General features: G+C 31.6%; 1 protein-coding gene across 2 annotated transcripts; it reads right to left on the reverse strand.

Moving 5' to 3' along the window:
- Positions 1–5563: 5563 nt before the first annotated feature.
- Positions 5564–13212, reverse strand: LOC137830387 (mitotic checkpoint serine/threonine-protein kinase BUB1). Of its 2 annotated transcripts, none has more exons than XM_068637687.1 (14): positions 13056–13212; positions 12825–12966; positions 11760–11917; positions 11592–11682; positions 11338–11448; positions 11157–11244; positions 10615–10718; positions 10441–10512; positions 10276–10365; positions 10036–10193; positions 9435–9495; positions 6678–6812; positions 6467–6588; positions 5564–6245 (listed from the first exon to the last, which is right to left on the reverse strand). In XM_068637687.1, the coding sequence occupies exons 1-14, from the start codon at positions 13136–13138 to the stop codon at positions 6056–6058; spliced, it is 1605 nt and encodes a 534-aa protein (XP_068493788.1). In that variant the 5' UTR covers positions 13139–13212; the 3' UTR covers positions 5564–6055. The 2 variants fall into 2 exon arrangements, with proteins under 2 accessions (XP_068493788.1, XP_068493800.1); XM_068637699.1 differs by having other exon boundaries at positions 6467–6584; positions 6674–6812.
- Positions 13213–14185: the final 973 nt, after the last annotated feature.

Consider the following 14185-nt stretch of genomic DNA (forward strand, 5'->3'; position numbering starts at 1 on the left):
TGATTCAGACTTTGCAGGTTGCAAAATTGTTAGGAAGAGCACCAGTGGTACCTGTCACTTGCTTGGATCAAGTTTGATCTCATGGCAATGCAAAAAACAGGCATGTGTTGCTCTCTCCACTACTGAAGCAGAGTACATTGCAGCAAGGAGTTGTTGTGCTCAAACCATATGGCTAAGACAACAATTGAATGACTTTGGTATCTTACTTAACCATATACCTCTGTTGTGTGATAACACAAGTGCAATCAACTTAACCAAAAATCCTGTTATGCATTCTAGAACCAAACACATTGAAATTAGGCATCATTTCCTAAGGGAACACATTTCAAATGGAACATGTGAGATTAAGTTTATTGGTACAGATTTACAGCTTGCAGATTTGTTCACAAAACTATTGGCTAAAGATAGGTTTAATTTTCTGCTTAATGAATTGGGAATTATCAATGTCAATTGTACCTCGCAGTGAAAAATTCAATCAGTTTATTTGTAATTAAATGTGTTTATTTTTGGTACTCATATGCTTTGATGACTAGGAAAGAGAAAGTGATCTTTGACTGATTGACTGACTTAGTGGGCATTAACCACTGTACCTTTGACGGTTCTGGTCATGGTTATGTAACCGATTTGATGCATTGGCTACTCAATGAAGGTATGGTATGTGTGCATCGTGACCCTAAATATTTGCTGCATATTTTCAAAGATTCTCTGCACAATTTCAGAGCATAAAATCTTCATGCATATCCATTCATAACTGCTCCATCAACTCATTCATTTTACAATATAAATCTGTGTAAAAATCTGCTACCCACATTGGTTGTCCATTTTCGGTTCTCACCATTTGAAACACAAGAAAATTCTGGTTCAACCATGGCTTCTTCTTCAAGACAGAAAAAGAAAAATCAGGACAAGCAAAGCACCTTTCAAGGTGTGCTGGAAGGCTGGTTCGCTGGAGATGAAGAGGGTATCAATGCCTACATTCACGAAATGAGCAGAAAACAGATTAACATACCCAAGGTGCTGGATTTCAACTGGCTGAAATCAGAGAAATTGGCTGAAACAAGGTCTGCATTGAAGCACCAGAAATTGAAAAAGTTGCTGGAATTAACTGGTAATGTGTATCCTGATTTAGTTAAGGTGTTTTACACTAATCTAACCTTGGATGGAAAGAACATTGTTTCCTATGTGAAAGGAATCAAAATGAAGGTCACAAGTGATGTCTGGAATTCAGTGGCTGGAATCAAGTATTCTAGTCTAAAGGTTGGAAAAGGGAACACAAGTGGGATTCAGGAGTTCAACAAACTTCAATATTACAAAAGCTGTATGAGGACCTCTGCCCAGAGCATAAGAAAATTCCATGCAGGTCATTTGAACCTAACACCACGTCTTGTTGCCTACATTATAGCATGACAGCTCATCCCAAGAGGTACAAATCATGTTGTTTTACATGAAGAGGATTTAATCCTTTTATACTGCATCATGAATCTGATCAAGGTTAACTGGGTTTATATCATCAATGAGCATATGCTGAAATCCAAAAGATTAACTGATTATCGCTTTCCTTATGCTATACTTGTTTCAAAATTGATTGACCACTTTGGCATTGACACTTCCAATGAGCGAAATGAAACCATCAAAGCTGTAAGTGAGATTGACAACTCAACTCTCACAAAAATGAAATTTCATAAAGTGGAGGACAACTGGGTAATTCTCAAAGGTAAGGATCCTCAAAAAGAATGTGGAGCCTCAAGTCTCAACAATGAAGATGGAGATGAGGCTGTTCCCATGGAAGATGACACGGTTCAAGCTGCAGAACACTCATGTTATGTTATCCATCACTCCTACGAGCAAGAGCCATCTGCTGGTCATGCTGGAAGTCATAGGACAAGCTCTCCATCTGTAGAAATCAGAGTAGACTCACCTGCTTCCCAATCAGTGCATAAAGAAGTTGTTGCAACTCATCAAAATGTTATCGTTGCCTATCAAACTCCAGAGTACAGAGGTGAACCATTATCCATGTTTGAAAGGCAAGTTCTGTATCGCCTTGATGCCATGACAGCAGAATAGAGAGCATATTTTGAGACCACTCAAGCAAGGTTTCAGCACCTTGATGATCAAATTGAAGGAGTTCAGTTGCAGCTTGCAGAGTTATATTACAAAGATTAGAAGTATCTTGTTTTCCATGCTTTTCTTTCATCAAATTATATTTCTGTAATGTTGAACAATTTGTATTTGTTTTCTGGACTGTTATGGTTGTGTTTCTGTTTTATCTTTCTCTATGCTTAAATGTTGTTTGATGAATCCAAAGGGGGAGAAAAATAGCTCACCATGCTAAGTGAAGCTAGCTGAAACAGGAAGTTACATTTTGCACCTTAAAACTGATTTACATGTTATGCAATGTTTCAATTTTCTGGTTTAGTATTTGGTGCAGTACAGGTTCTTAAAGCAACAGAGCTATGGGGATTTGTCTCCATCAAACAGGGGGAGATTGTTGAAGATGGTTGTTGCCCCTTCAAGACATGTGTTTGATGAAGCCATTTGTGTACTTTTCATGTATAGTTGTATTTGCTTTAAGAATGTCTTAGGTATAGGTTAGAGGTTGTTTAAGAGTAGGCTTTCTATTGGGTAACTCACCTCTCAACCCCTGACCATGTGATAAAAGCAAGCACAAATTTTCTGAAACTGTTTTTCACATGTTTTGCAAAAAACACATTTACTGTATAAAAATAAATCTGTTCTTTTCTAAATAAACAGATTCTTTTTTAAACTGATGCATTGACTAAGGCTTTTGAAAATCAGGTTTTGTGCATCAAGTATTTTGACTAAGTCTTCTCTCTTTCAAAACGACTGTGTTTCGATAATTAAGTCTTTTCTGTTATCGTTTTGAAAAATAAATCTGTTCATCTGTAAATGAATAGATTCTTTTTAGTCTGGTGCCATGTTTATCTTAAATGGTTTTTTCGTTTTGTTCCTGCACCAGAATGGTTGACTGAGTCTCCTTCACATAACTGCTTTTGAAAATAAATCTGTTCCTTTTATTTTCAATCTGTCTTTTTTATAACAGCTTTAACTGTTTTTTGAAAATTTGTTAATAGTTGTTTTTCTATAAAAAGAAAACTTGTTCCTACGTTTAGATAAGAATCATACATTTGAGAAAAAGTTTTACATCAGAGAATTAAGGATTTACAGAGAATTAGCATGTGTTCTTGAAAGATTTCAAAAATCAAAAGTGTGCTTGTTATTGTTTGGTTCTAAGGCTTGGTGAGAGGTGTTGCTACTGTTTGAGTAATCTGTTCTACTGGTCTAAGGTAGATTTCTACATCCTCTATCAGGTGTATTCGTTTCATATTTCTTTTTTTTAGAAGTGTGGTTCTAAACTCTTCTTGATAGGGTTTCTTGAAGAGTGTGTGCTGAAATAATGTTTTTCAGTGCCAAGTTTCTTGTAGGTTCAAGAACAGTGGCTGTGTGGCTGTGTAAGTGTGTTTGGTACATTTTGTTTGGTGGATTTCACCTTGGATTAAGAGAGACTGGATGTAGCTCATTTGAGTGAACCAGTATAACTGTTGTGTGTTCATTTCTCTTCATCCCTGCATCCAAATTCTTTCTTATCTACTAATCTACTCAAATTTTTATACTTTAGAACATATGTAAGTATTTTGGTGAACCTTTTTAAGATACAGTATTTTAATTTTTTTTTTCTTTTAAACAAATTTACATGCCAAAGGTTTCTTAAATCTAAGTCTTTATTTTCTACATGATACAGTTTTTTATAAATAAATAGTAATAATTTTTTGTTTTTAATTTAAAAAATTTAATCAGTACGAGATTTGAAACAAAATTTGGTGTAAGTAGAAAATGATAAAATACAAGTAGTCTAATTTTTTGTTATTAAAACAAATTTATATGTGATTTACTTAAAAGTGAGGAATTGGTGTATACTTTTTTTACTATTGACTAAAAATAATCGTAAATACGATTTTAAAGTAATTAGTCGAGTTAAATACATATTATTATTGATATTAATGAAATGAATAATCATAGTGATAGATATACCGAATTGGGCTTATCAGAAAATATACCTCAGTTAGAAAAACAGTTACTCCTGCTACCATTTGCAATGGGTATTTCTTTCCATACTTTCCTTGTAGATATAAAAAAATATTAATTTATCCTTTTTAATTCTACAATCTAAAATTTAAAAGTATCTTCCACAATCCAATTTTTTTTTCTAAATTGAACAATTTGAAAGATACTTATAACTTCAAAATTGTACAATAAAAAGAAACAAAATGGAACTTTCATATTGGTAAGTAAGGAGATACAAAAACAAATACCCATTTTTAATAGATATAATAAAATAAATAGGATTTAAATAGATTATTAATAAAGTTAGAAATAAGGTTGCATAAAAATAATAAAAAGATAAAGATAAAAATAGGAAAAAATGAGTAGAGATAGATGAAAATTGATACTATTTTTTAAAAAATTATCTCTGTCAATCTACCACTATTATTTATTTCTTCATCAATTTTTATCCCTCATCTTCTAATCCAAACTCACTCCTACAAAACGTTTAGTATTTTTTATAGAACCAAAGTTATCTTGCTTATATTGTGTAAATAGTCGAGATGTAAACTGCAGCGTATGATTATAATTAATTCGCTAAAAAATAATTAATAATATTAAATTTATCTGTAATTATAATATTTTTCAAAATTACTTTTAAATAATTAATACTAATATATAAAGAAAAAAAATAACAAGTAAAGTTTAAATTTTTAAAATTGAAGTCCTCAACTCTCCAAAGCTTAGGAGAGAAAAAAGAGACATTCCATAACATCTAAAATAATTCAAAATGTTTGGCTCAAAAAATAATTCATACGAGATAGTTAAAAACTCTTGTAAAAAAACAATAAAATTTCAATGCAATATCTTATAGTTAGAGATGAAATAAATATGGGTGATATAGATTTACCATATTATAACTCCTAATATTATTATTTTAATATTTTTTCATATCATTTAATTTTAAATTTATTTTTTATTTTATATATTTATTTTTAAATCCATCACACTAAAAATCACATCATTTTTCAATAAATATTAATCCCTTCATTTTACAACTTATAGTCATGTATTTAACACAACCCAAATCGTCAAAGAACCATATTTCCTTGTTGGCAAGAGCATTCATTGTCGGGAGAAAACAGGGAACGGAGAAACTTGTCAAAATTCTTGACTCTGGGAGCGTTTTCCTGTTCATATCAATTGATAAATTGAATATCTAGATTTAAACACTTTTGCATAAACTTGGTGCACCAAGTGGATGCACCTTGTTAATCAAGTTCTGAGAAAAGTTGACGTGTTGCTGAATTGGTCCATCCATATGCCCTTGGAAGTGGAAGCAAAATTCTATTCTCATGTAATTGAGGCAGTAATTGAAACTTCATTATGTCTATAGAATCATCTCAAAACTCTGTCCAGTAATAAATTACGTAAGTTCCATCTACCAGCATAGCGTACAAATAAAAGGAACACCCAAGTATCATGGAACTTACCAAATATATAGAGATTTTTAAAAGAACCCAGTCCTTTATAGTTTTTTTGAATATGATGCATGTTGTAAACAATAAACATAACGCAATATACATTATACAACTGTCATAACTGCATACAATACAATACATTTGAACATGCGCGAACCCATTACTTAAAAAGGGTAATTTCTGACCTTACTCAAACTACAGAAGACAAAAAAAAAAGGAATTACAGGGGCTAATGCGTGCTTATACACAAAAGGTGAGCTTGTCTCTACAGTGGATAAGAGTGCATCCAGTTTTCATTTAATTTGAAATTACTATGATCTTAACTAGCAAAACATGGTATTTTCCTTAGTTAATGAGCATGTGCTACAAGGACGTTTTACCTTCTAAATCTGTCTTTTATTGCTTGCATTGTGCATATATTTACTTTTCTTCCTTCATAACAGTAATATAAGAGGTGCTTAGTGGCTGCAAGATGGTTAAAACAAAAGTGAGGGTGCAATGATCTTGAAGCATTAAGCAGAACACATGGAAGCCCTTTGCTTTGAGAGTAACTCCATTAGTTTCTTTATAAGATGGGGATTGGAGCCCATATAGTCTTGGAAGGACTTCTTCAAGTCCTGCAGCAAACTCCTATCATCATGATGGGGGTATTCGTTTAGCATCTTAGTGAAGAAACTCTTCCATAGCTCAATGTTCCAGTAACTGTTTTTTCCAACAAGCAAACTATCAGAATGAGAAAGGAAGTTGAAGATAAAAGTAAGGGTGAAAAGCACTTCCGTTGTGGCATTAAATTTTCCAAATTTACTTTAGTAACCAGGAAACTAGAAAGATGCAAGTTTCATACAACGACACGCTTATAAATAAAAAAATCGCTGAGATAAACAAAAGTAACAATTGCATACAATATAACACTAGGGATATACCGTTTAAAGGGTCGTCTGGGAAGATACAGGTAGCCCCCATCAGATTGTTCTTTTTTGACGACTTCCATATAGGAACCATGCAACATCACATGAACAATAGCACAAAGGCCATATGCATCTACCTGTTTGCAGGAGATAGAGAAGAGAAACTCAAAAGCAGTAAATAATGAGTTCCATTGCATTTTGTAGTGCAATTTAAGACGTGACTTGCCTGAAATTTCCACGGCTTATCCGCTAGCATCTCAAAGCAGCGAAAACCAGAAGTTCTGCAATCACCCTTAAATAGCGTGTGATCTGGAAAGAGATGCAGATCAATCCCTCTTCCCCAGTCAACAAGGCAAAGACCCTACAAGATAGAACAATACGACTCGTCGATTAACAAAACCAACAAAAAGGTCTCTTGTTATTAAACATAGACAATAGATGGATAGATTAGCCATAAATTATAATGAATAGTTTAATCCCCCATCAATAAATATGGTCACAATCTATAATTTTGATAATAACAAATAATACTAAGTTTTGAAGAGTTAATCATAGTTTCTCTAAGAGTGTATCAGGATAAACAAGTTAAGGCTTAGACGACAAGACAGACCAATACAAAGTTAACAAGACCCTCTAAAGCAAGATCATCTAAAGTACAAATAAAGTTTAGATAATGCACAAAAAGTCTAAACTATGAACATAAGATGTCAGAATGAAGTTATGTGGCTAGATCGTCTAATTAGAGCATAGATGTCAACACATAGCTAGTACATGTTGAGCCACATAGATATCAATAGATGCAAATTTCATTTGCTAGACCGTCTACTTTTCTCCAAATGCAAGTCATAAATCCCTACAATGAGTCTGACACAGTAGACTAACCTTTTATTGAATTTGTATGCTCAATTTGTGTTGTTAGTTATATATAGGGATGTTCAAAAGAGAAGTTGTCCTTTGTATAAAAAATTGAATGAAAAAGACAACGATGTCAACAAGAAGGCTATCAACCTTTGGTAAAGCACTAACATAAGGACGAGGATCCACACACAAGCTCCAACGGTCTTTTTCAATACATATAAATAGAAGCTCTCTCATGCGGAAACGACTAGTGATGCTAGGTAATTCAACGTGAAATTAAGTGTTTTGCATGCAATAGTATTGTAAAGCCTCCGTAAGTGCAAGATAAATATATGAGAATGACCTTTATTAGTAAAACTTTCACTTTGTAACCTCTAACAACGAGTGTTCATAGTTTATATGCTCCCTTCAAAGAGTTTTCCTTGTAACCTTTATTGTTATAGCTAGGAGAGGCAGTAAAAGAATACACGAGAAACACAAAAGTTGGTTTAGTGTTAAAAGAATACTTGTTCTTTATCTTAAGGAGAGATAAGAAATAGGGAATTTGACTAAAATGGTGTAATCCATTTTCTAAATTACACAAATGGGCAAATGCATGGGCATTTCTGAGTTAAAGTTGTCAATGGTATAGACAACTTTAATTAAATTCATTAATTTGTTTCTTATTTTTTTAATTAAAGTTGTCAACTTCGGCTTAAATAAAATGTAAAGAAATTGTACACCGGATTGACAACTTTAGTGTATTTTATTTAAATTGAAGTTGTCAATTAGGTTGACAATTTCAGTTAATTTTTTTAAAAATAATTAAAAATAAATAAATAAATAATATATATATATATATAATAATAATTTAAAAAATATCTAGAAGATATTGGGGATCATTATTATCCAGAAGATATCACAACCTTACTTAGAAAAAATCAACAAGATTTGACTATGTGTTTTGTGGAAAGGTTTAATACAGATAATTATGAATTTGATGTCCAAAAATTAGTCACCCCCACCAACATGGTGGACGATCTCAGTCATATAAAAGTTAGATTAAATGATTGGTGGTGTTATTGTGACCACTTCCAAGCTTTTCGACTTTCCTGTCGTCACGTTATTACTGTTTGTTCTTCTTGTCATTTACAAATGACGACATTCCATGATCCAATTTACAACCTCCACACAGTTAGAAAGGCATGTCAAGTTGAATTTCATCCCATTCGAAACAAGGATTATTGGTCTACTTATACAGGGCCAAATTTCATATTTGACCCCCTACATGCGACGTAAAGAGTCGGGACAATCAATTACAACTCGTTTGCATAATGAAATGGATCAACCAATTCAGAACAAGCCAAAAAAAATGGTCTTACTATCGCAATGAAGGTCACAATAGAAGAAATGGTCCATTTAGACAGTAGAATCATCATTTATAATGTTGTTATCATAAAATATTTTAATATCATCTTTTAATGACTTATATTCAGTAATTTAATTTTATTATATACATTTTTTATTTTAAAAAATATTAATTGTTTAAAAAAGTTAACTTGTCAACAAAATTGACAACCTCAACTTAAATTTAGACTAAAATTGTCAATTTAGTTGACAACTTTAATTAAAAAAATAAAATAATAAATGACAGATTAATGAATTTAAATTTAATTAAAATTGTCTACAGGCAACCTTGACTAAGAAATGTTTAATTTTTTCTGCATTTGTACATTTGTGTAGTTTTGAAAATGAATTAATTTTAGTTAATTTTCCTAAGAAATAGTTAAAAGTGATTTTGTTTATTTGGTGTAAGCGAAAAGTGATATTGATAAGTTTGTAATAAGTTTTTATTAACGAAACTTTTACAAGGAGAAGTGGATATAACCCAATTTTGAGGTTAACCGATATAAAAGTGTTTCATTGTCTCGTCTAATACTCTTGTACCAATTATCGGATAGCGTTTTCAAGATTTTGCAAAAATCCTCTTGAAACGTTTTCTGACCATTAGATGATCATCCCCAAACTGTGTAATCATCATCCTATTGCAAAAAGGTTTCAGAGCATTTTTTTAAAAGTTCTATTCAATTCCTCCTCCGAGAGTTAACATGTTATTTCAATTGTAATCATCCGGAGAAAAACTAACCTGATCACACCAAGGACCACTTCGGTTCAAGAACCCATCTTCTGTAAGGTCACCCTTACCCCTGAAAAATAGCAAGAAATGAAATTAGAACAATCCACTAATAAAAATCATGTAACCAACTTAACACAACACGCAATTACTAAGCCTGCGTTGCACATCATATACAATGCTCATCAAACAAAAGTCTTTCAAGAATTTGCAAGCAAGTCCTCTCATGAAATATGGAAAGCATGTTTATATGATTATATTGATGTTGCTTTCCATTTTCCTCCAGTAGATGATGCTTGGGTAGATATAGAGGACATTTGTAAACCTCAAATCCTTAGATACAAGGGTATAAAATAACAAGGACCAAATAATGGTTTGAAAATACCCCTCCTTTAGATACATTAATCGTACCATCATAAATTAAGAATGGAGAAAAAAATTTAAGATTACAGTCTTGTAAGGTACAAACAAACCAAAGAATGAAGGAAATTAGAAATGGATAATTTGAAAAAAAAAAGGAAAAGTTTTGAAGTATTAGAATACTGATTGTACAAGCATGAGGTGTGTGAAAATAAGTAACGTGGGCATGAACTGTACATAAGCTTAAATTTACCTAGCATATCGAATTAGCAGATTATCAGGCTTGAAATCACCATGAATCAAGCCAACACCGTGCAAAGTTTCAACCATGTGTAACATTTCAATTGTATAATAAATGCATAACACTTCTTCCATGGATTTTCCTAAGACCACATATGAGTTTACCGCATCCTGCATAGCATTTTCAGTTGAAGATTAATACCAAAGGGATATTGAAGAAAATAAGGAAAATCACAGGAAATAAATAACGGACCTGTAGTGTCCCATTAGCTAAATAGTCACAGATGAGTATACTACAGTCAGAATACAGATGAATTCCGTGAGCGAAACCATAACTTGACCTCTGATAAAGTAAAAGTCAGAATTATCAGATGTTCCTAGAAAAAGTGGGTCGATGGTATAGTTGACAACAACACACCTCTCTGTCTAAGATGCGCAGATCAAGCTGACGGTAAATGTAAAATTCCCACGGGAAAGCTGGTTTTTGTATCTGCCATTTCAGGTTTAATAGTTCAATTCAAAATACATCTAAATTCTAATGAGACAATAGGTCTTCAATTCGGAGAAAAATTCTTTGAAAGGCCATCATCACCTTTAGAGCAACAACATTGTCAGGATCACTGTTGACATTAGCCTTATATACTTGGGCAAAACCACCCTGTCCAGCGCATCCCTTTATAAGGTACTTCATTCCACCTTTAATGTCATGATAAGAACAAAGAGGAGTAATAGAACTGTTAGTAAAATAAATTGAAGCTCACATATGAGGAAGCAGCTTATAGAGAAATAAGTAAAACTATAGTATAATCCATTCTGAAACATTAATCCTCGCGGGGGCGCGCAACCACACATATATACATATACATATACATACATATACATATACATATACATATACATATACATATACATATACATATACATATACATATACACGCCAATAATTTGGTGATTGTTTTGCACGATATTACTAGAAACTAAATTGATTTTTTTTTCATCTTTCCAGAGCAAAAATAGTGTGACTTTTACTTTTTAGGAACTAATGTCACCTGACTCCAAGTTTTTCAAGAACAAAATAGTGTTTTATTCTCAGATTTCAGATAATAAATACTATAAGACTAAAGAGTGAACAACCTATCTCAATAACTTTATTCCTTGATGAATTCTTCAACGCAGATAAGACCACTTTTCCTGAGTATGGTTTAGCCTTTGAACGATACCCCTGAAAGAGTTTTGAATGAAGCATAAGGGAACTGAATCTTTGTCACATGTGTTAATCAAGGCGAGTAGATATCAAAGGATTAAAATATCTCACATCAAATTTTATAATTAAAGGATGTATAGTCTTTAAGAGGTTATCCATGGCGGAAGTGTCCCAAGGATTAATGCCACTATTTTCCAATTTCATGAATTCTAGATCATCAACCTGAACTCAAACATTATATAACAACTCTTGAATTAGAAATTAGAAATCTCAAAATTGAACTGTCATAAGTGTAGAGACCATAAAAAATAATAGTACACAAAATTTTGTTTTTTAATTTTAAGAGATTGTTCCAATATGCATACCTTCTGGTTTGAAGCAGCATTCTGTATTTCAGACATCCTATTGAGAAATAAGGTCAGCGCCTTCCTCAACCACTCAATTGGCTTCGCATTCCTATCGAACATTGACCCAAACAGTAAATCAAAATTACATTTTCTAATTATTCCACTTGCAATATCAACAAAACCAACCTGCGAATCCCAAGCTGGTAGATGAAGAGAGCATAACGCAATCTTCCCTTCAATTCAAATAAACTTGCAGACCACACATAAAGTGAAGAATTCTTGGCACATACATTACTGTCCAGCATTTCTTTGAAAACACTGACAAAATCATCAGTAACTCCCATCTGCACAAAGAAACCAACAGAATCAATGTCAACCCTTCCAAAAGTTCCTTAAAAGTAACAACACTCCACGTCACATTCTAGCTCGTAAACCATTCCAAACTTCCAACAATATAAATGATTTCCTTAATTACTACATGCGCGCAACCACAAGTTACTATGTTAAGCATTAAGATCCATTCAAACAAACTTATATGTGAACATGTTAAAATAAACTTATAAAAGAAGAAAAGAATGTGTAAATCAACTTAGACTCTATTTAGATAAAGTTGTCAACAAACACTTATAAAATAAGAAAAAAAAAATGAAATAAATTTGGCCTATAAATTAAAACTGGTTTATGTATAATCTGGTTTCTAGAATCCTTTTAATTTATTCATACTTAATTTTATCTTATATAAGAAACTTCATTCATTTTATTTTCTGCATTTTTTCTACAGTACTTATTCCAGAATTTATTCAAAGAGTATCTTGTTGAGTTTCAATCTTTAGAGAAGTTCTTCCATCTCAAATATGTTTGTTTAAACTATTGTTCAGAGAAGCGTAATTTCTTAATAAAATAATCACTTCTTAGAAATTTTTACAACTTTAGGTAAATTATTTAAGAAAGCAGAAACAGAAATACAACAGTTTTCTATTTTTTGTTCTGCTTCTTATTTACAATCTCATTATTTTTAAGCACAAACAACCCAAAGTTTACAAAATCTGAAGTACACAAGTTGAGAGAAAAAATGTAACTTGCTTTGCTTCTTATATTCTGCTTTCATACAAGTGTTTGGCCATAAATTTATCTAAATAGAGCCTAAGACACTGTTGTGTGTCCAATTGTTAGCTCTGTATGTACTATAACCTAGAGCGTGTTGAGTTCAACATCAAGAAAATAATTTTCGGAGAGAGAAGAGGGAATTACATAGATGAGCCAGATCTTGAGGAATCTGACGTCGTTCCGATACCGGTCATTGTTCTTGAAGTTTCTGATACAATCTCTGAGTAAGTTACTGAGGTTCGAGGTGGATTCGTCCGACGAAGCTTCTAGGGCTTCCTTGATAGACCTAAATTCACACAAAAAAATACGCATAAGATTGATGAGATTGTGGAACTTTGTGTGTGTCAAGTGTTCGAGAGAGAGAAAGGGATGAACCAGAGAAACGGTACGAGAGGATCCTTGGATGCGTCAACCGCAATTGTGAAACCGGGTGAACGGCTGAGCGTGGTGGTGATCATGGAGTTGAACCTTGAACTCACTCAGAATCTGATAACTGGAGTTGAAGCGGGAAATGCACAGTTTTAAATCTACATAGCCTTTTTCTATAATTAAAAAAATGTTTGGACCTATAGAACATATTTTATTTTCTAAAACCCCCAATATTAAAAACAATGTACTTCATTTTTTAAATTAAATATATTTACTATGTAAGTTCATAATTTGTAAAATTTGTGTAAGTTCCTTTCAAATGCTCAAATTCTTAAGTGTGCACAATGACTCCATGCTGAAAACCATATTAGAATTAGACTCTTCCAAATTTGAATTTTAGCTTTTTTTACAAATTTTTTTAAAAAAAAAAATTTAAAAATAAAAAAATTATAATAGATAAAATTAATTTTAAATAATTAATTAAAAAAATTGAGATTAATTTTAATTTCCTTGAGAGAAGCAACAAAATAAAAAAAATGTAAATAAATTTTAACAAAAGTTAAATATAATTTCAATTTTAGTTTTATAATATAATCAAAAATAATTTTTTTTATTATTATGATAGTTTATAAAATATTCAATGAAAGATAAAATAAAATATAAAACTTTATAATAATATTATTCATATAAATTTATAAAAAATAGAAAATATATAAGAAATATATAATGAATTGAAATATGAAGTATAATTTTGAAGTTTATATTTTGTTTTAATAGTTTAATAATGAAACATTTAAAATGAATGTATAAAAATACACTGAATAACATTATTCTGATTAATTAAATTTGTTGAATAACTCACATCCATGAACTATATATAACATAAAATTATAAGATATAAAATTAATACATACAAGTTAAATTTGAGGTTAAGTTTTATATTTGCATAGGTTTAGACATTATTCGCTAACAGTTCAACAATTGATACTCCTCTTTCTATTATGCATTTTTCTCTTTCCTTCTCGTATTCGATCCTTAGTTCATGGTCAAAAGTGTGTATACAAAAGACAATGAAGTAAGTTATATGTGTCTGAGTATGATAATATATTGATAAAAACATAACTTATTATCGTATA

The sequence above is a fragment of the Phaseolus vulgaris genome, chromosome 11, assembly GCF_000499845.2.
Source record: "Phaseolus vulgaris cultivar G19833 chromosome 11, P. vulgaris v2.0, whole genome shotgun sequence".
Classification (NCBI taxonomy): Eukaryota; Viridiplantae; Streptophyta; class Magnoliopsida; order Fabales; family Fabaceae; genus Phaseolus; species Phaseolus vulgaris.

Excerpts from the sequence above, each read along its gene's own strand:
- LOC137830387 (XM_068637687.1), bottom strand. The coding sequence starts at position 13,138 with ATGATCACCACCACGCTCAGCCGTTCACCCGGTTTCACAATTGCGGTT. Across the intron at positions 12,967-13,055 it reads CCTCTCGTACCGTTTCTCTG|GTCTATCAAGGAAGCCCTAG; the intron begins GTTCATCCCTTT and ends GTGTGAATTTAG. Across the intron at positions 10,194-10,275 it reads TAGCTAATGGGACACTACAG|GATGCGGTAAACTCATATGT; the intron begins GTCCGTTATTTA and ends AATGCTATGCAG.